Source organism: Labeo rohita, chromosome 2, assembly GCF_022985175.1.
Source record: "Labeo rohita strain BAU-BD-2019 chromosome 2, IGBB_LRoh.1.0, whole genome shotgun sequence".
NCBI classification, from domain to species: domain Eukaryota; kingdom Metazoa; phylum Chordata; class Actinopteri; order Cypriniformes; family Cyprinidae; genus Labeo; species Labeo rohita.
The window spans coordinates 16,184,452-16,204,065 of record NC_066870.1 but is presented as its reverse complement, the minus strand read 5'-3'; the positions used below and the strand labels follow the sequence as shown (position 1 = coordinate 16,204,065).

The window sequence follows — 19,614 nt, the reverse complement described above, 5'->3', positions numbered from 1 at the left end:
TGCAGATTCTGCAAGGTGTATGTAAACTTTTGACCTCAACTGTATGTCACTATTTTTGTTACATCACAACTTTAGTTTATTCACTCTGAATTCCAGATCTGATCAGAACTCAGTTGAAGATTCTAAAGGCCAGTTCACTCTGCACTGACAGATGCCAACAAACACCAACCGATGACGACAGGGGTAATACACTGATCTTACAAAACCAGACAAACGTATCTGTTTCTTTTTGTTTGCATCTGTCAGTACAGTGTAAATTGGCCTTAGGAGGATTTAATGGACTGTGATGTGTCAAGAACCAAAATAATTGTACAATCCCATATCAACCAGACACAATATACAGTGCCCTCCACTAATATTGGCACCCTTGGTAAATATGAGCAAAGGTGGCCGTGAAAATAAAGTCTTTTTGATCTTTCATTCAAAGAATTTACACAATTCTAACCTTTCACTGAAGTTAAACAATTACAAGTGGGGGAGGGGGACTCACATTATGAAATCATTTCCTGTTCCACAGGTTTCTAAATCCTCATGATTGTTGAGCTTCACAAAATAGAAAGTGGCTGCAAGAAAAGAGCTAAAGCATCGAAAACCCTCATTTCCACCATCAGGAGGGTTTTTAATGAAAATCCTTCTCACTCATCCAAAAACAAACTCCAACATATTTAGTTTTCAGACACGACTGGAACTTCAAACGGGACTGGCTTCTATGGTCAGATGAAACTAGGTTAAAAAAGATGGGTTTGGTGCAAACAGGGATAAAAAATTAACCCATGCCCACAGTTAAATATTCTGCTGGATTATTCCAGTTTGTGGGCCTATTTTTCTATCAAAACTGACTACCTCTGTTAGAAATCTTATAATGGGACATCCATCAGGACAGTGATCCAAAACAAACTTCAAAATCAACACAAAAATGTGTCACTGAGCACAAAATGAAGCTTTTGCTATGGCCGTCCCAATTACCTTAACGCTGTAGAAAATGAGTTGGGTGTACTGAAGAGAAAAGGCACCAGCATGGGCCTGGAAATCTGAGGGATCTGGAAAGATTCTGTATGAGGGAATAGTCTCTGTTCTCTTGTCAGGTGTTCTCCAAACTCATCAGGCGTTATAGGAGAAAACGCAGAGCTGTTATCTTGGGAAAAGGTCTTTGCAATAATTAGGTGCCAATAACTGTGGCCAGCATGAACTGGAGATTAACATTTAATTTCATAATGAGATTCCCCCCCCCACACTTTTCATTGTTTACTTCAATGATAGGTTAGAGTTTAGTGATTTTTTTTAAAGAATAATCAATGCAGATTTATTTTCACAGCCACCTTTGCTCATATTTACCTAAGGTGCCAATATTTATGGAGGGCACTGTAGAATTTATCACTAGTTGCAGCACGATTAGATGCCATGTCTTTTCAGATATCTTATCATTATTTTATCTCGTTTTCTTTGCTTTTTTTAAGGCTGCACAGGCGAATGGGATTTAGCATGCTGGCCATCAGCTAGGATTGGAGAGTTGGTCACCATCCCCTGTCCAAATTACTTCAGCCATGTCAGTGATCAAAGAGGTATGTCGATATTTTATTCACCAAGTATCAAGATGCAAAATTCTTTCCAATAGACTTGTTTTTCATCTTGTGTTTCACAGTACTTCTAATCATTCTTCATAAAGTCACTAGTATTCTGCAATCTCTGTAGAGACTTATTTTCAGAGAAAGCAAATGTCCTCACTATGATTTAATTAGCATAATATCCAGTGTCGCATTGTTTAAAGACATTAGTTTTTGATAACTCTGGAGAAAAGAGAAAGATTGCCTCTGCTTTTGGGACCTGCTGCTGTAATTTAGCAGACACTGACACACAGACTGTATTCATGAGACTTTCTCTGGGGAGAGCCTCGTGGGCCAATTATTTGGTGGGAATTCAAGACCGCTGTAATTTATTCAAACGAGGAAAGCCATGGGTAACTTTTAATACTGTTTAGTAAGCCTTTTGTGGTTCTGTTTGGCTAATCAGGATTAGCTGTGTATTTAGCAACTGAACAAATCAGATGTGCTTGTTATAGATGCTAAGTAGCAGACATGACATTATCTTATTTGTCTGTGTGTGTGTGTGTGTGTGTATGTATCTGGGTCATTCTATAATTAGGGGTACAATGAAAAAAAAAAAAAGTTTGTGAAGAAAAAAGTTTTCCTTTTCCCCAAAAACCCAAATATGTAGGAATATGTACATAAAATAGCATCTATGTTTACTGGGTAACACAGTTGATAGGTAACTTAGTTGACATTTTTAGTGTTTTGGGCCTCAACATGGACGACTAGAACTGAGCATATGGTATGATTAGAAATAGATTTTCATAAACAAAACATAAGTTTTAGTTCAATTGTCTTCTTAAAATTTGCAGCAATAATACTTGTGTAACACTGTTGACAGTCAATTAATCCACTTTTGCCACAGGTTTGCTAATAACTAATATTAGGGGAAAGAGAGAGAACATAACTTCTAGTGTTTCATCCATGTGTTTCTAGAGGAAATATCATCAAACTGTGCAGATTATGCAAGAATGGGAAAAACCATTCCCATTTGATGGGGGGTTTCTAGTGGGTAACTTAGTTGACAATGGTTTTTCGGACACAAATAAAACAAGTTATATCACAATAGAAACTTCTTATTTTTGACACCTAAATGTCTGGATAACCTAATCAAACTGAAGGCAAAACTATGAAATTAATTTATATTTGAGGTTATTTTCATGCTTAAATGCAGAGTAGAATGTAGAATAAGCAACTTTACAAAATCAGACAGCTGAATAGCAGGGTTGTATGTTATATAAACATCATTTTTGATCAAAAGATAGGATGGGAAAAATATAATTGTGTACTAAAAAATTAAGCATCAGGGCTTTATATTGATGAAAATATATTCAAAATATACTTCACGGACATGAGCTGTACCCACAATTATAGAATGACCCATATATAGGTACCAGTAATTATTGAGCATGAAATCAGCATATTGGAATGATTTCTGAAGAATCTTGTCACAATGAAAGACTGGGGTAATGATGCTGAATATCGGCTTTGCTGTCACAGAATAAATTACATTTGAAAGTATATTAAAATATTGTAAATTGTTATAATATTGCAAAATATCACTGTTTTTTTAACAAATAAATGGAGCCTTGCTCAGCATGAAAAATATGAAAAAAAAAAAGTTTAATTTATATAAACATTGCTGTATGAGTGAATGTCCATTTGAGTCCTTGACTTGTTGATGTACTATTTGCTGACTGGCTAATAACTGAACTGCTTTCAGCATAATATTACTAACCTGCAGTCATGTGGATCACTGCTGACTTCTCTGTTTTGCTAGACTGTCCAATGGACCTGTCAGTCATACAGACCTTTGATAGACAGGTTTAAACATGAGCACTCATATCATGCCAGATGTCATTAAAATGAAGCCTGATTTATTTTAGTATATGAAACCATCTAGGGAATTGAAAAACAGGCCTTTTGTCACAAAGTTAATGCATCATTTTCATTGATTTGACTCAAGCACACAGAGGAGTAAAAGGAGTCATTTTTGGCTTCAGAAGTTTAGAAGGAACCAAGGACAGTGTACGGCAGTAAAGTTTGACGCAAGAGCTCCAATGAAAGTATTTCATGAGGCTGGGTTTCTCAATAGTCATGAAATTGTAAGGGAAAATGACAGTGTGGATCAATAAGGTTTTCAAAGTGATCCTACTTTAAAAGCAGCGGACATCCATTTCTGTAATGACACATCATTGTGGAAAATACAGCACTTTTGGATGAGCTCTTATAAAGTGGAAAAAGCTAACACATTGACTTCCTTTTATAGAAAGCATCTGTGTTTTTTCTTCCATATGTATGATACAGAATTTGAATGTATTTATTTGCATGTCCTTCTACTCGCTTGTGCTCTCTGTCAGAATTTCAGCTTTGATTTACGGCCATAATTTTCATCCTGTGAACTGTTTACACACATCTAATGGCTTCCAAGTCATATCTGTGTCTTGCTGAAAGGGGCATGCCTTTCTGTGAAACTCTGAGTGCTCTGAGAGAGTGCTTTCTGGAAGGAATCCAAAACATGGATTGAGGGATTTATATGGTACAGGGTGAAATGCAGTGGATTTATCTTCCTTATGCGCTTGTGGAGTTCATGCAGGAGATAGCCTTTGGTGAGCTGTGATCCAGGCCAGATGTGATTGGGAAAAGACCTGCATGTATTAGATCGGGGGGTAGGCTGTCTTAACGATCATGTGATGGCGGAAAAGCCTGATAACTAACTTACTGGGAATGTTGAGTTGGATTTTAAGGGAGACAAAGACCTATATAACAAATGTGTTGATGGAACAATTTATGAACCTGAGGGAAGAACAAAGGCCATGCACGAACGCAGCGGACACAAAAATCCTCATTAATTTATAGCCAACAGATTGAGGCTTTCTGGACCAATCATAGGAAACATTAGTTTTCCTCAGCAGCGATTTCCCAGAACTGCTCCATGTTTATAGCTCAGAAAGAGTGTTTAAAAGATATTCAACAGTGAATGTTGATGCTTTTAGCTAGAATTGTTTTATCAGGGTTCCTACAGTACACACCAGTGTTTACGCTGCATTAGAGATCGCTGCGATTACGCTGATTTCAACAGAACTATGTAAAAGTTATGAAACAATAAGTTGGATTGGATTGCTTTTGGAAAGCTGTGTCCATTTCTTTTAATGACCTCAATATTAATCCAACATGATTTTTGTCATTTTTACTGTTTGTATCCCAACCGGATATATAGGGGCCCTGAAAATGACTTCAGCCACACTTTAATCTATTTCCAGTATATAACAAAAAGTAGCATTTATTTTACAGAAACATATAAACACACCTATCAAGCAAAATATTGAATACATTTATTATGTTTCAAATGATAAAACAATAGATTTAAAAACATTTCAGCACTTCGAAAGTTGATTGAGTATTTGCTATTGTCCTCTTGCATTATTGACACACTATTTTCCTGTTTAATTCCGTAAAGCTGCTTTGACACAATCTATATTGTATAAAGCGCTATATAAATAAAGGTGACTTGACTTGACTTTCTGGTTGTCAGGTGTTAGTAGTCTGTTAATCTGTGTGAACGTTAAGGAGAAATGACTTCATACATTCACAAAATACCATGCACTTAATGCACCTTGGGAACAGTTGGTTCACTCTAAAAAATGCTGGGTTAAAAACTAACTTGGGTTATTTTGCAACCCAGCTCTGGGTAAAGATCACATGCTGGGTTATTTTATTTTAGTTTTATTTTTGGGTTAAATTTTTTTATTAAACATGCTCTGTTATTGTATTTAAGTAAGCTGTTGTTTAAATTTATTATATTGCTGGTTTAAAATGGACTGGAATAAAAACACAGAATTACTAGAGGCAACAGCAATAATCAAAAGATGCACATCATTTATTATTATTATTATTAATACAAAGTATTATTATTATTTTACTTAGCAAATTAAAAAACCGACCCTCTGCAAATCAGCGCTTGGGTAGAAAAAATAACCCAGCATTAAAAATGACCCAGCAACTTAGTTACAGATAATCTACCCAGCACCTGGGTAAAAAAAATAAAATAAAAATAACCCAATAAAATGACCCAATGGGCTAAACCTGGCATTTGGGTTAAAAAAAAATAACCCAGCATTTTGTTGAGAATGGTTGAAGAAAACGTTAAGTTAGTTCTGAGGAGATATTGAGAAGCATTTGTTTAGTCACATTCAGACATTGGTTTGTCCAAAAATCTGTATCATGGTTTTTTTTTATGATTCTGGTGGTTTTATGGTTTATCATTTTTTTCTTCCTGACCGTGCCCGAATCAGAATGCATGAAACAGTTGCCAACAGAACCATTGCATTTTAATTACGATCCAAACAAACATGCTACATGAGCAGCATGAGCAGATTTTGATGTTAATTAGAATGTATAATTTCAAAATTTAAAGCAAAAACAGAATGGTCTGACTTTAGCGTTGTGAAATTATAATACATCAAACATAACTGCATGAAACAAAAACAGCAGACGGGCTGAATGAGATGCGAATTCACTCTCTGACAGCAGGTGGCGCTTATGGAACAGCAGCGATACAGCATTTCCTTTATTACTGCTGTAAACAAAGCAGCGCTGCATTTTTAAATACTACATTAATATGCATTACACAGAGGTAAGATGAAAAGAAACCATCTAAACTTTTCTAAAGAGAGTCAGTTCCTCTCAGAGATACATTTATATAAACCCCCAATATTTTGTGCATTGTGAACAGTGAGCTGATCTGCCTGCTACTGTATTTTCTGCTCTTTCTGTTCGTCTTCAGCGTCTCTGGCTTCTGTTAATGGCTGTTTGCAGTTGATTTATTTGCTCAGTTTAAGAATTAGTTGTGTGTTATTAATAGTTCTAAAAGTTCTTTATTCATTAGTGAGAAGTGTATGCACTTAACAGGGATCTCCTCTCAATTAACAACGCCGTCTACATTGCTTGGCCTCAATTTTTTATAAATTGACACCATGTGCGTAATTCAAACTGGTAAATGTATGCATTTGGGAGCATTGTGTGTGGAAATATCAGTTTATGGCTCTTTCCTAATAGCACTGACGCTTTTTGTATTCAAGCCTACGAGATTAAATCTCACTCCTGGTATTCCAGCTGTTCCTATATTATCCAGCAGGAGTAAAGTTCTTTACTTGAAGCTTAATCTGTCCAGTGGTAGTATTAGATTATAGATTCAAAAGAATCTACCAGGTCTTGTGTTATGGTCTAATCAAGAAGCAATTCATTTTTATAAGAGCATGGAAAGGAAAACAAGCGTTACGAAACTTGGCAGCGCACAGATCCAGGGACATGTCATAAATTCATTTTGGGTGGAGCTTCTAGTGTCCTAATACATGTGAACTTTTTACCCAGGAGCTTTACAGCAAACATACAGTCATTAATCTTCTCAACTGTTCAGAGGGGTTTCTTTGCTCATAACTCAATCTTCACTTTCATGCTTCAGTCAAACACACTGTCAATAGTGCAGTGACCTCATGATCACACCTCATGTAAATGTTCAGAAAGCAAAGTTTACCAAGCCAAAGCTGTTCAGCGTTACTTTACACGCTTGCAAGCAAAGGTAAACACACCTTAAAGGAAAGTTCCAGGTTACAGAATCTGTGTCCTGTTGATTACCACAAAAAAAGCTGCAGTGAGTCACTTACAATAGAAGTGAATAGGGCCAATCTAATTTATTTTAGTCTTATTTACATAATTTTTGTTGATATTTTGAAGTAGCTTTTATATTTTTTATATATTTTTATACAGTTGAGGTCAAAAGTTTGCATCCCCCTTTCAGAATCATTAAAAATGTTAATTATTTGACCAAAATAGGAGGGATCATACAAAATGCATGTTATTTTTTATGTAGTGCTGACCTGAATAACATATTTTACATAAAGGATGTTTACATATAGTCCACAAGAGAAAATAATAGCTGAATTTATAAAAATGACCCTATTCGAAAGTTTACATACGCTTGATTCTTAATACTGTGTTGTTACCTGAATGATCCACAGCTGTGTTTTTTTGTTTAGTGATAGTGGTTCTTGAGTCCCTTTTTTGTCCTGAATGGTTAAACTGGCTGCTGTTCTTCAGAAAAAAATACTTTAGGTCTCACAAATTCTTTGGTTCTTCAGCATTTTTGTGTATTTGAACCCTTTCCAGCAATGACTGTATGATTTTGAGATCCATCTTTTCATACTGAGGATAACTAAGGGACTCATATGCAACTATTACTGAGTTTAATTTACATTTGATTTTTAATTTACTATTTAAAATAACTACTTTGTATTTGAATATATTTTAAAATTGAATTCCTATGATAAAACCTACATGTTTTTACTCATCATTACTCCAGTCTTCAGTGTCACATTATCCTTTACAAATCATTGTAATATGCTGATTTGCTGAATCTGAATTTGACATATGAAATATTGATTTGATTATCAAAATGTAAAACTGTTCAGTAATTTTTTTCACGATTCTTTGATGAATCGAAAGATCCAAAGATCAACATTTATCGGAAATAAAAAGCTTTTGTAACAATATACACTATACCATTCAAATAATATACACTATACCATTCAAATAATAATAATAATTATTATTATTATTTATTTATTTATTGGGGGGAAGAAAACATAGAAATTAATATTTTTATTTAGTAAGGATTCTTTAAATTGATCAAAGTGATAATAAAGACATTTATAATGTTACAACAGATTTCTATTTCAGATAAATGCTGTTCTTCTGAACCGTATTAGAATGATTTCTGAAGGATCGTGTGACTGGAGTAACGATGCTAAAAATTCAGCTTTGAAATCACAGGAATAAATTACATTTTAAAATATATTCAAATAGAAAGCAGTTCTTTTAAATAGTAAAAATATTTCAAAAGTAAACTGTTTTTGCTGTACTTAAAAGTCTTACTGTTCAAAAACTTTTGACTGGTAGTGAGTCACTTACAATAGAAGTAAATGAGGCCAATCTGATTTATTTTAGTTTTTGTTTCTATAGTTTTTGTTCATCTTTTGAAATAGCTTTTATTTGCATTTTTTATATATTTTATTTTGTTTTTATTTGTATTCAGATTTTAAGGTTTTAGTCACTATTATGTGCTTTTGTCATTTTTTATTCTATATATTTTTCTATATTTCTATTTAATCCATTTTCAATACATGTATTTTAATTATAGTAGTTTGTAATGAGTCATTTTAGTACTTCAACTTCAACTTCAACTTCAACTTCAACTTAAAGTATATTTCAGTTAGTAGCCAATGCAACATTTCTAATATCCTAAAGTAGTTCATCTAATATTTATAATTTATTTTATTTCAGCTTGCTTTATTTTATTTTATTTTATAAATTGTTCCCCATATTTTTTAAATTACATGGCAACATAAAACTATACAGAACAAAAAAGTACAGATAATTTACTCACCCCTTGTCGAAAAACTCCCATCTCATTTTGTTTTCCAACTTCAAAATCGTCCTACATCGCTGTTTTACCTTTTTTGTAAAGGGCGTTTGATCTTCTTTGCATGTTCACTTTGTAAACACTGGGTCGGTACTTCTGCAGCGATGTAGGATGATTTTAAAGTTGGAGGAGAAAATGAGATGGGAGTTTTTCGACGTACCCTAAATGTCATAAACAGGAATACACACAGTTCACGCAGAGCTAGACCAAGATGAGCGCTTCCGTTAAAAAGTATATAAATTGTACGTTTTTTTAGAAAATAACCGATTGTTTCGCTAGATAAGACCCTTCTTCCTTGGCTGGGATTGTTTAGAGCCCTTTAAAGCTGCATTTAAACTGCAATTTGGAAGTTCAAACTCACAGGCACCATAGAAGTCCACTATATGGAGAGAAATCCTCAAATGTTTTCCTCAAAAAACATAATTTCTTTACAAATGAAGAAAGAAAGACATGAACATCTTGGATGAAGGGGGGTTTACATTCTGTAAATTTTTGTTCTGCAAGTCAACTACTCCTTTAAACCCCAAAATCAAGCTTTACAGCTCAAAGAATGCACAACTTTTAACAAAAGAATTAAAATCAGCTTCACATTTTTGCTTTTAAACCCTCCAAAAATTGGCCCCATTCACTTCTTTTGTCAGTACTGCAATTTAACAAAACAAGGGAGGAAACTTAATTATTTTTGGAGGTGTTCCACAAATGCTGTTGATTGAGCTTAACTTGTATCAAACCCAGAGTACTCCTTTAATTACCCACATTCTTGCGACTTCTCACAACAATTCCACTTTTAGAGCCGCTGTCGTAATACGTCAAGCAGCGTGCGTTGAAAGAGAGGGACACACCTACACACCCACCTTCAATGCAGAAAGCTGCTGTAATAACACTTTGCTCAAAGAGCTTTATCAAAAGCCCAGTCTGATTCATGTTTATACAAGTCATGCCACTATCAACACTTGTTCAAGGACTAAAACCTTACCAGAACCAGAACCCCCATCCTCACCCTTCAGGCTAACAGGAATCAAGCTTAAATTCTCACAGGGGGCGAGTTTTAACCTGAGGCCCTGTGTGTATCTCTGCATGCTTCGAGGCAGAAGACCTCTTCAAAGGCGCGCTTTGAAATAACATAACAGCGGGTTGATTAGCTCCCACGTTCGGGCCACATCTTCATACATGGGACTGACAATCCTCATTGTCTTGTTTTTCGGGATGATGAAAGCATATTTCTGACAATCCCTCATTGAAAACAAATCCAGACTCTAGCAGCGGTAGCTTATCTGTCCTAGTGCTTGAGATTACACAGTCAATGTCTTGTGCGTTTGTATTCTGATGAGGAGATTGTCAGATGTATTCATGCACAGACATACTGAATCATTGTGCTTTTGTGAATTAAAACAAAGGATTTGGTGGTCTGCTATTATGCAGTTGTGCAGGAGCAGTTTATGCTTGATTGTAATCTGTTTATTAGTTAACACTATAAAAGAGCTCATATTTTATGTATTCCTGTTGCGGGATCTCTGAACGTCCTCAATCCTCACTTTCTAAATGTAAATTTTTCGCTCTCAGAAGTAAACATCATCAACTACACATACTTCTGGCACAGTGATAATGAGGTTTTCAAGCTGTCCCATCTGAGCGAGATGATCACTGCCACAACTTGCCAAATGCATATCAAATGCTCCAAAATTTGCAGTGATGCATATTCCATCTTGCTTCCCACAGAGCCGTTTTAGTTGGATGTGGGGCTGGTATTTCACTTCTGAAATAATACAAATAAGCTTCTCTGTTCATGTTAACATGTTTAAAGGTCTTGGTGGACAGATGGAATGAGGTTGGTGCTCGTTCACATACACATTCGATTTGAAATCTTTGATGCAGTTTGATCAATTTGTAGACTTTCATTTAGAACATTCTGTCAATTTATCACTGAAGCTATACATACATTTCACTGTACAAAATGCTGCTCATTAGAAGCTTTTGTGGTTAGTTGTTAGCTGATTCAGTTTTTTTTTTACAAGCGTTGTGTTCTAATTAATGTACAGCAGATTTACATCAATCCCTGTATGCTGTTTCACTGTGCCTGTTGTGTTCTCTAGAGGTTTATGCCTACCTTCTTTAATGCCCTTACGTTCCCCAAGGATGACAAGGTTCCTACAAATGAGAGTAACATTTTCAGGGGTGAAGAAGTTGATGTTTTATTTATGAGTCATCTCTCTAATTGTAAGGCAAATTGTCTTCTGGGAATTTGAATACAACCAGTGACTAACCGTACTTTAAAATTGCTTTTTTATTTTCTATTTTGTTTTCTTTGTTTGGTAGCAAACGGAATACTTTGAAGACTTTTCAATACTTGGTTAAGTCAGAGACAAATTTATAATCCTTGCCTCGTAATACTGGGAATATTTTGGGAGGTGCTGTTTTTTAAAATTCCATTCCTTTCTATTCATCTTCTGTTGTGACATCAACCCTCAAAAAAACCTGGCCTCAAGCGTATGGCAGAAAGGTCATGAATTTGATAAGCGTGACATGGACATTACCTGTAGCGGGAAAAAGTGAGAGGAGGATCTAAAGGGTCATTATGGGAATGTCATAATATGTGCAGTGAGTAAAAGGATTTCCCAGCTGGTATTTCAGGCAGCGATAAGACGGACAGGACTACATCTGTTATTTTTCCTCCTCCACTTTGCAGAGAATGATTACCTGATGAGCTTGTCTACTTTTTGCTTCACAAAAACAGACCGGGTGCAGAAATCAGCTCCATTCAATTTGAAGTGCTCCAGGCCTGAGAGGATCCTCAAGCCAATGAGCGTTTAGCTCAGTAATCAGTCGCTGAAATCTGTTCCAAAAATGTTCATTGAATTTTGCTTAAAATAAATCACTAAATCACTAAATTTTGTGTTGCAATGTGCGAAAAAAAATAAGATGAGACTAAGACGTTCTAAGTTTTCTATTGAATGTAGATATTAGTAATTTCCTGTTGATGAATTCATTGGCCGCTTGAGATCCATGAAGTGCTCATTTCCTTTGGTTGCTCTGCAGTAATCGCCAGCCTCATCTTTGGCTGTGTGTTCTAAGTGTGTCTGAACAGCAGTGATTATTATAGGAATGAGGCTGTGATCAAATCCTGCGGTTTAACAATCTTCCTTTTTCTCCTTTTGACCTTTGCAGGAAACATATCGAAGAGCTGTACTACCAATGGCTGGACAGAAATAAACCCAGTTGTCGTTGCATATAACTGTGGCTATAACCCCAATATCACGGAGGATGGAAACATGGTGCGTACGTTGGCTTTTTTTGTTTTGGTTTGATTGCTACTCAATGCGTTCTAAGGCTAAAGGGGTAGTTTACCTAAAAATGAAAGTTCTGTCATTAATTACTCGCCCTCATGTCGTTCCAAACCCATAAGTCCTTCATCGGAACACAAATTAAGATATTTTTGATGAAATCCGAGAGCTTTCTGACCCTGCATAGACAGCAATGCAACTGACACGTTCAAGACCCAGAAAGGTACAGTAGTAAAAACATTGTTAAAATAGTCCATGTGACATCAGTGGTGTTCTTTGCAGTGGTATGCAAAGAAAACAAAAATAACAACTTTATTTACCAATGAAGTAGTACCGTGGTAATACCGTTGCTGTGTATGCAGGGTGAGAAAGTTCTTGGATTTCATCAAAAAATATCTTATTTTGTGTTCTGAAGATGAACAAAGGTCTTACAGGTTTGGAACAGCATGACGGTGAGTAATTAATGACACAATTTTCATTTTTGGGTAAACTATTTCTTTAAGACACTTAGGGACAGATTTACTAACTGCTTGTGCCAGAACAAACTCTTTTTTGGCATTTTGATTAATACTGCCAGAATTTACTTAAGACACACAGTGAAAAAAATCTTACGGAATAGGCGTGGATACACAACATCTGTGGGAGGATAGTATTAATAAATTATGCAACGCAATTTATTATGGTTTGCACTAGTCAATTTACTGGTATTTATTTAAAGGAACACTCCACTTTTTTTGAAAATAGGCTCATTTTCCAACTCCCCTAGAGTTAAACAGTTGAGTTTTACAGTTCTCTAATCTATTCAGCCGATCTCCGGGTCTGGCGGTAGCACTTTTAGCATAGCTTAGCATAGATACTTGAATCCGATTAGACCGTTAGCATCTCGCTCAAAAATGACCAAAGAGTTTCAATATTTTTCCTATTTAAAACTTGACTCTTCTGTAGTTATATTGTGTACAAAGACGGACGAAAAGTGAAAAGTTGTGATTTTCTAGGTCGATATGGCTAGGAACTATACTCTCATTTTGGTGTAATAATCAAGGAACTTTGCTGCCATACCATGGGAGCAGGAGCTGCGTAATATCATTGCGCCTGCTGCACCCATGGTACCCAATACACACCTAAAATAAATAATCGTTTATAAAGTTCGAAAAGGTTGAAGCGAATTACAAGCGTGTTCATAGTGGGCTGTGTTTACATTAATCTTGCATCATAAAAACCTAGGTTGAGCGCTATTCTTCGTAAGCATCTGTGGTTGTGTGTGGTTAAAACTAGCCTAGAGCGCCTGCTGTTAAAAACTAAGCTCAGAATTGATTCCAGAGAGAATCGCATTCCAGTAGCCCCTCACTGCAGTACACAAGATCCAGGGGGCGAGGTTACATCCACATACAGGGGGTGGAGATGGGTAGGTTTAGGGATCAGGGGGTGGAGACGGTTAGGTTTAGGGATATGTAAGGTGGGAGGAGTTGGATCTGGATCCGACCTTGCCCCTTGGATCTTGTGTTTTGCAGTGAGGCCCATCTCATGCATTCCAAAAATCTCAGAATCGATCTACGAATTGCACTGATTTATTGTCCCAGCCCTAGTAATCACAGCCTTGCTGAAATTCAGACAAAAAATTCAAAATTGAGTTACTTACAATTTAGACACAATATTAGTTTAGCTGTTTCAAAGCAGTCGGGCTGTCAAAATGGCTGAAAAACTAAACTCGAATTTTCTACTTTAATTTAAAATGTATAATTTCAGTTAGGGTGAAAAAAAGCTTTTGGCTTCTCTCCTGAGGCCACAAGAGGGCACATCGAGTAAAATATTACAAATGTCCATTTATTCAAAGCAATAAAATAACATGACTATCTGTGAAAAAAAGCATAATGTTTAAAATAATGTTTATAAACCAGTTATAATTAATTATGTTGCTTAACTATAAACAAAACAGCATCATACTTGTGCTTAGTTTAATACAAAGGGCCGAAAGCCAATCACACTTTGTTTTATTTAAAAATATGAGATGCAGTGGGATGGGGGGAAAACCCCCACCATAAAGCCTCGAGAAAAGCTGAACTTTACATGGCTTTCTAAACATGTGGCTTATTTGTGCACGACACAAGTGCAACGGTTATAATGCGCAAAAAATATGCGTTATGTGTGAACGGCTTGGTTTCAGTTTTGAGGTAAAAAATGTCTTCTCCACATTGATGTTCTCTTTTTCCACAATTTTTTTAATGACCAGCACAGTAGCGCCGCTTCAACCGAATAGGCTAACAAAAGCATTATAATGAAACAACGCTTACATCGTCATCACATCTCATGTGCCACTGATAAGGCAGCCCTACAAAGCAGAAGCTGCTCTAATTGGTTGAGTAAATGATTCAATGACTCACTCATAAAGACAGTGGCTGCACCTATAACTGAATACTTTCTGAGTAGGTCTTTCTTTTGAAAAATTAGTTACTTGTCCACTGTTTAAAATGGTGTGCAGCAGTTGTGTTGCCTCAATTCCATCGACAAATCCTCTCCCGTGGCCTCATGGGATAGTAAAGTGTCTATCAGATACACACTTCCAAAATTTGGAATAGTAGGTTATGCAGTGACGTTTTGCCTGTTTTATAAATGGTGTGAATTTGGATGCACTACTCTTTTCACATGCTTTTTTGCCTACTATACATTACGAAATAGGGATAATTGGATGCAGGTGGTCACTTGTTTAGTTCCTGGATGAATCTGTGTACAAAACGAATCTGTTGAATGAATCATTAAAGACAGTCTCTTGTCACCACCCACTGGTGTGTTGATGTAACCGTCAGAAAGAGTCGGTGAAAATCCAAACCACTAATTCACAGTCTGTCTTGAACACGCAATCACAAGTGGAGTGATTCAGTCTTAATGGTAAATCTGTTAAATGGCAGCAAATTAACATAATTAAAATAATCAAAACAAATCAAGACTGATCTTCTAGTTCTGATTCCAGTTTTGCATAATCATCATTAGTGAGTTTCTGAGTTTAGTTAGCAATCATTCACTCTTATTGTCCTCGTAGGGTGAATTCCTGGGCTCTGTGAGAATTGGATACACTATTGGTCACACAGTGTCTCTTATATCCCTCATCATCGCCATCATCATTCTATGCTTTTTCAGGTAAAACCTCCATACAATTCAAAACACACCACTGACTTGTGTTATAGGACAGGACCTTGGTTCTTTATGGCTTTTTCCTTTCTCAACTCCCAAATAACTCCCATTTGATAGTTTTGTTGTCCTCAGTCAATGGCCACATTTTATGTGATTGATTCAGCTGTGATCTAGCAGCGAATCAATGTTCTTGTAATCATACTGGTGTCATGCCAGATGACCTTGTTCAAAATCCCCATTTTATATCACATTTAACAATACAGTGTATTGCGAAAGGGCACACATTCAGGCGTTTGATAGGGTTATACACAGTTTCTGTTATTGCACAACCTCTCAAACAAAATAGCTTAGTAGTTTGTAACCTCTAACATGCAGCTTTGTAGTGCACAAGCTTCTCCATAGTAAATTAATCACAGTGTATGTTACCAACTCAGTGACCTTAAAGGTCAAGCCAGATCTCAAGTGTACTGAAAAAGCTTCCTCTTTTGGCTTGTATCACACTTAATTAAACAGGAACATGGTTCTTGAGAGTCTTGATATATTTAAGCTTTCACACACACAGTATATGAGTTTCCTGTGCCTTTTTGAAAGATACAAGACAAGCACGGAACAGAATGAGTGGCTCTCCTCTCAACATGAACAGCACTGCATGCATACTCTCAAGTGTAGATAGCAAGATAGGAAATGTAATGAATTGCCTTGTCGTGCACATGTGGTTATAATGCATTGTTTATATACAGAACATGCAGAGCCTATTATGTAACCTTCAGCAAAGTGTTTATTATGTTTTTGCGTACCATTTATTATGCTAAAACAGCTCACTGTGTCTCTTTCTCTCTTTGCTTCTAAGAAAACTCCACTGCACAAGGAACTACATCCATATTCACCTATTCATGTCCTTTATACTAAAGGCTGTGGCTGTAATAATGAAGGATGTAGTCCTGTATGAGGTGGAGGAACTTGATGACTGCCACTATGGATCTGTAAGTGGTTTTTAAGTAAAGGATAATGTACAGTCACTAGATATAACTGCAATAATGACGGGCTGACTGTACATTTATGAAAATTATTATTACATGTCTACTCATTTAATCTTACCTGTACTTAATATTATTTTTAAGTTTTCACTGAGAAAAGCAACAAGACAAATGCTGCAACAATTTCACAGTAATATCAACAACCTTGTAGCTAATAGTAGGTCTGTCTTTATTGATATAAAGTTATCGTTAAAGGGAACCCCGTGTATTAAGACTTGAATGGCTTGATATAACATAAATGATGTCTCTTACTGAAATTTGTAGTTAAAAAATGACAAAATACTTATGTTATTTTAAAAAATACACATTGTTTTATACATATTTTGGACTATGGGGGCTGCCAGTTGCTATTTTTTTCTGCAGCACAACTTGTGTGGCTTTTGGTTGTAATTTTCAGTCGAAGGGCAACAAGAGAAGTGAAGTCTTCACTGCTTTTCTTAACGATAAGAAGAGGAGAAAACAATGGGAAGATGCATGTGGATGAATAAAACTTCCAAAAGACCTGCGTCTTTGTTCTCTCCACTTTAGCCCTGATGCCTTCGAGGCTTTTAGTAGACCACAGCTACTGGAAAAGCTTACAAATGGCAGAGACAAGAAACGCTAGATGCCATCCTGAGAGGATGTAAACATGCCGACGCTTATCATGACGCTGCAGCCACTTTAAGGATTAGTTCACGTCCAGAACAAAAATTTACAGATAATGTACTGACCCCCTTGTCATCCAAGATATTCATGTCTTTCTTTCTTCAGCTGTTAAGTAATTATGTTTTTTAAGGACAAAAATTCAGGATTTCTTTCCATGTAGTTGACTTCTATGGTGCCCCCAAATTTGAACTTCCAAAATACAGTTTAAATGCAGCTTCAAAGGGCTCTAAACCAGTGGTTCCCAACCACGTTCCTGGAGTCCCCCCCCAACACTGCATGTTTTCCATGACTCCTTAATAAAACACACCTGATTCAGATCATCAGCTCATTAGTAAATACTCCAAAACAGAGATTTTCTTACTATAGGGAGATGAGAGGGTCTGTATTACTTACTATTAGAGAAAGCGTAACGGCTAACTTGAATTCCTTAATAACCCATCGCATTACAGACTTGACGTCAGTGAGTTGTGCGACACTCATTGACCGTTTACGGATACCCTAGGAATGAATGAGAAGTGCCGTAAACTGAATCCCACCTGTTACAAAAAGTCAGTGACTTCTCTTATAAAATTGCATTTTTTTTCATGCTAAACTCTAAAAATAGTTAAATCCAAAAGTATTGTTTAGTGTAAAACATATTGAAGATGAGCAGATAGGCTGTCGATTCATTAAATAATAAGCCGTTTCCTCTAAAAAGCTGTTTATTCAGCGTAGTAAAGCCTCTCTTCCATTGACATCCATTTAAAGATCTCCTGGTCTCCTTTCTCACGTACTTTCCAGACTGGAAGCATTAGCTTTAGCCGTTATGATTTTTCGGCTAATGGTTGCAGGCTTGCCATCTAGTGGCTTTGTCTAAGACCTGAAATGGGTGTGTCAGACAAAGGAGAGATGCAAAATGTGCAGTTTTGGGGGGGATTCCGGGAACCTGGTTGGGAACCACTGCTCTAAACGATCCCAGCTGAGGAAGAATGGTCTTATCTAGGGAAACGATTAGTTATTATATTTATTTTTTTAATACAATTTATATACTTCTTTACCTCAAACGCTCGTCTTGTCTAGCTCTGTGTGACAGTTAGGGTATGTCCAAAAACTCCCATCTCATTTTCTCCTCCAACTTTAAAATCATCCTACATCGCTGCAGAAGTACCAACCCAGTATTTACAAAGTGAACATGCAAAGAAGATCAAACACCCTTTACAAAAAAGGTAAAACAGCAATGTAGGATGATTTCGAAGTTCGAGGAGAAAATGAGATGAGGAAAATTAGGAGTTTTTTGACATACCCTAACTGTATTGACCGGAAACAGCAGAGTTCACACAGAGCTAGATAAGACAAGCGTTTGGGGTTAAAAAGTATATACAGTGCCCTCCACTAATATTGGCACCCTTGGTAAATATGAGCAAAGGTGGCTGTAATGTTTATCCTTTACAATCCAGTGTTTATCCTTTTAATCTTTCATTCAAAAAATTCACAATATTCTAACCTATCATTTAAGTAAAACCATGGAAAGCAGGGGGAAAATCTCTTTATGAAATAAATGTTTTTCTGTAGTTCATTTTGACCACAATTATTGGCACCCAATTATTGCAATGTCCTTTATTCAAGATAACAGCTCTGTGTTTTCTTCTTTAATGCCTGAAGAGTTTGGAGAACACCTGACAAGAGATCAGAGACCATTCCTTCATACAGAAACTCTTCAGATCCTTTAGTTTCCCAGCTCCATGCTGGTGCTTCTTCTCTTCAGTTCACCTCACGCATTTTCTATAGGGTTCAGGTCAGGCAACTGGGACGGCCATGGCAGAAGCTTCATTTTATGCTCAGTGACACATTTTTGTGTTGATTTTGATGTTTGATCTGGATCACTGTCCTGATGGAAGATCCAGCCACAGCTCATTATAGAACTTCTAACAGATGCAGTCAGGTTTACATTTTTTATCTGTTGGTATTTGCTAGAATCCATGATGCCATGTATCTGAACAAGATGTCCAGGACCTCTGGCAGGAAAATAAGCCCACAACATTAAAGATCCAGCAGTATATGTAACCGTGAGCATGGGGTACTTTTTGTACCAAACCTATCTTGAGTGTTTGCTGCCAGAAAGCTCTTTTTTTTAGTTTCATCTGACCATAGAAGCCATTCCCATTTGAAATTCAAGTTGTGTCTGACAACTGAATATGCTGGAATATGTTTGTTTTTGGATGAACAAGGAGGATTTTTCTTAAAACCCTCCTGAACAACATGTGGTGACTTAGGGGCTGTTTGAATTTTTTTTTTTCAGTCTTTTGGCCCCAAGACTCAACTAATCTCTGCAATTCTCCTACTGTGATCCTTGGAGAGTCTTTGGACACTTAAACTCTCCTCCTCACCATGCATTAGGACGATATAGACAGATCTTTTTCCAGGCAGATTTGTAACATCTTTAGTTGATTGGAATTCTTAATTATTGTCCTGATGAT

The 19,614-nt window shown here is 36.4% G+C and overlaps 1 protein-coding gene across 3 annotated transcripts in view; it reads left to right on the top strand.

Moving 5' to 3' along the window:
* The window catches only part of vipr1a (vasoactive intestinal peptide receptor 1a), a 42,271-nt gene that overhangs the window by 6,845 nt on the left and 15,812 nt on the right, over positions 1–19,614 (top strand). For 2 of the 3 annotated variants that reach the window (XM_051096178.1, XM_051096194.1), the window contains exons 3-7: positions 97–183; positions 1,458–1,562; positions 12,232–12,338; positions 15,385–15,482; positions 16,327–16,459. In XM_051096178.1, the coding sequence (XP_050952135.1) occupies positions 97–183; positions 1,458–1,562; positions 12,232–12,338; positions 15,385–15,482; positions 16,327–16,459 (530 nt within the window). The remainder of the gene's footprint in view (positions 1–96; positions 184–1,457; positions 1,563–12,231; positions 12,339–15,384; positions 15,483–16,326; positions 16,460–19,614) is intronic. The other variant, XM_051096185.1, reaches the window with a different exon arrangement.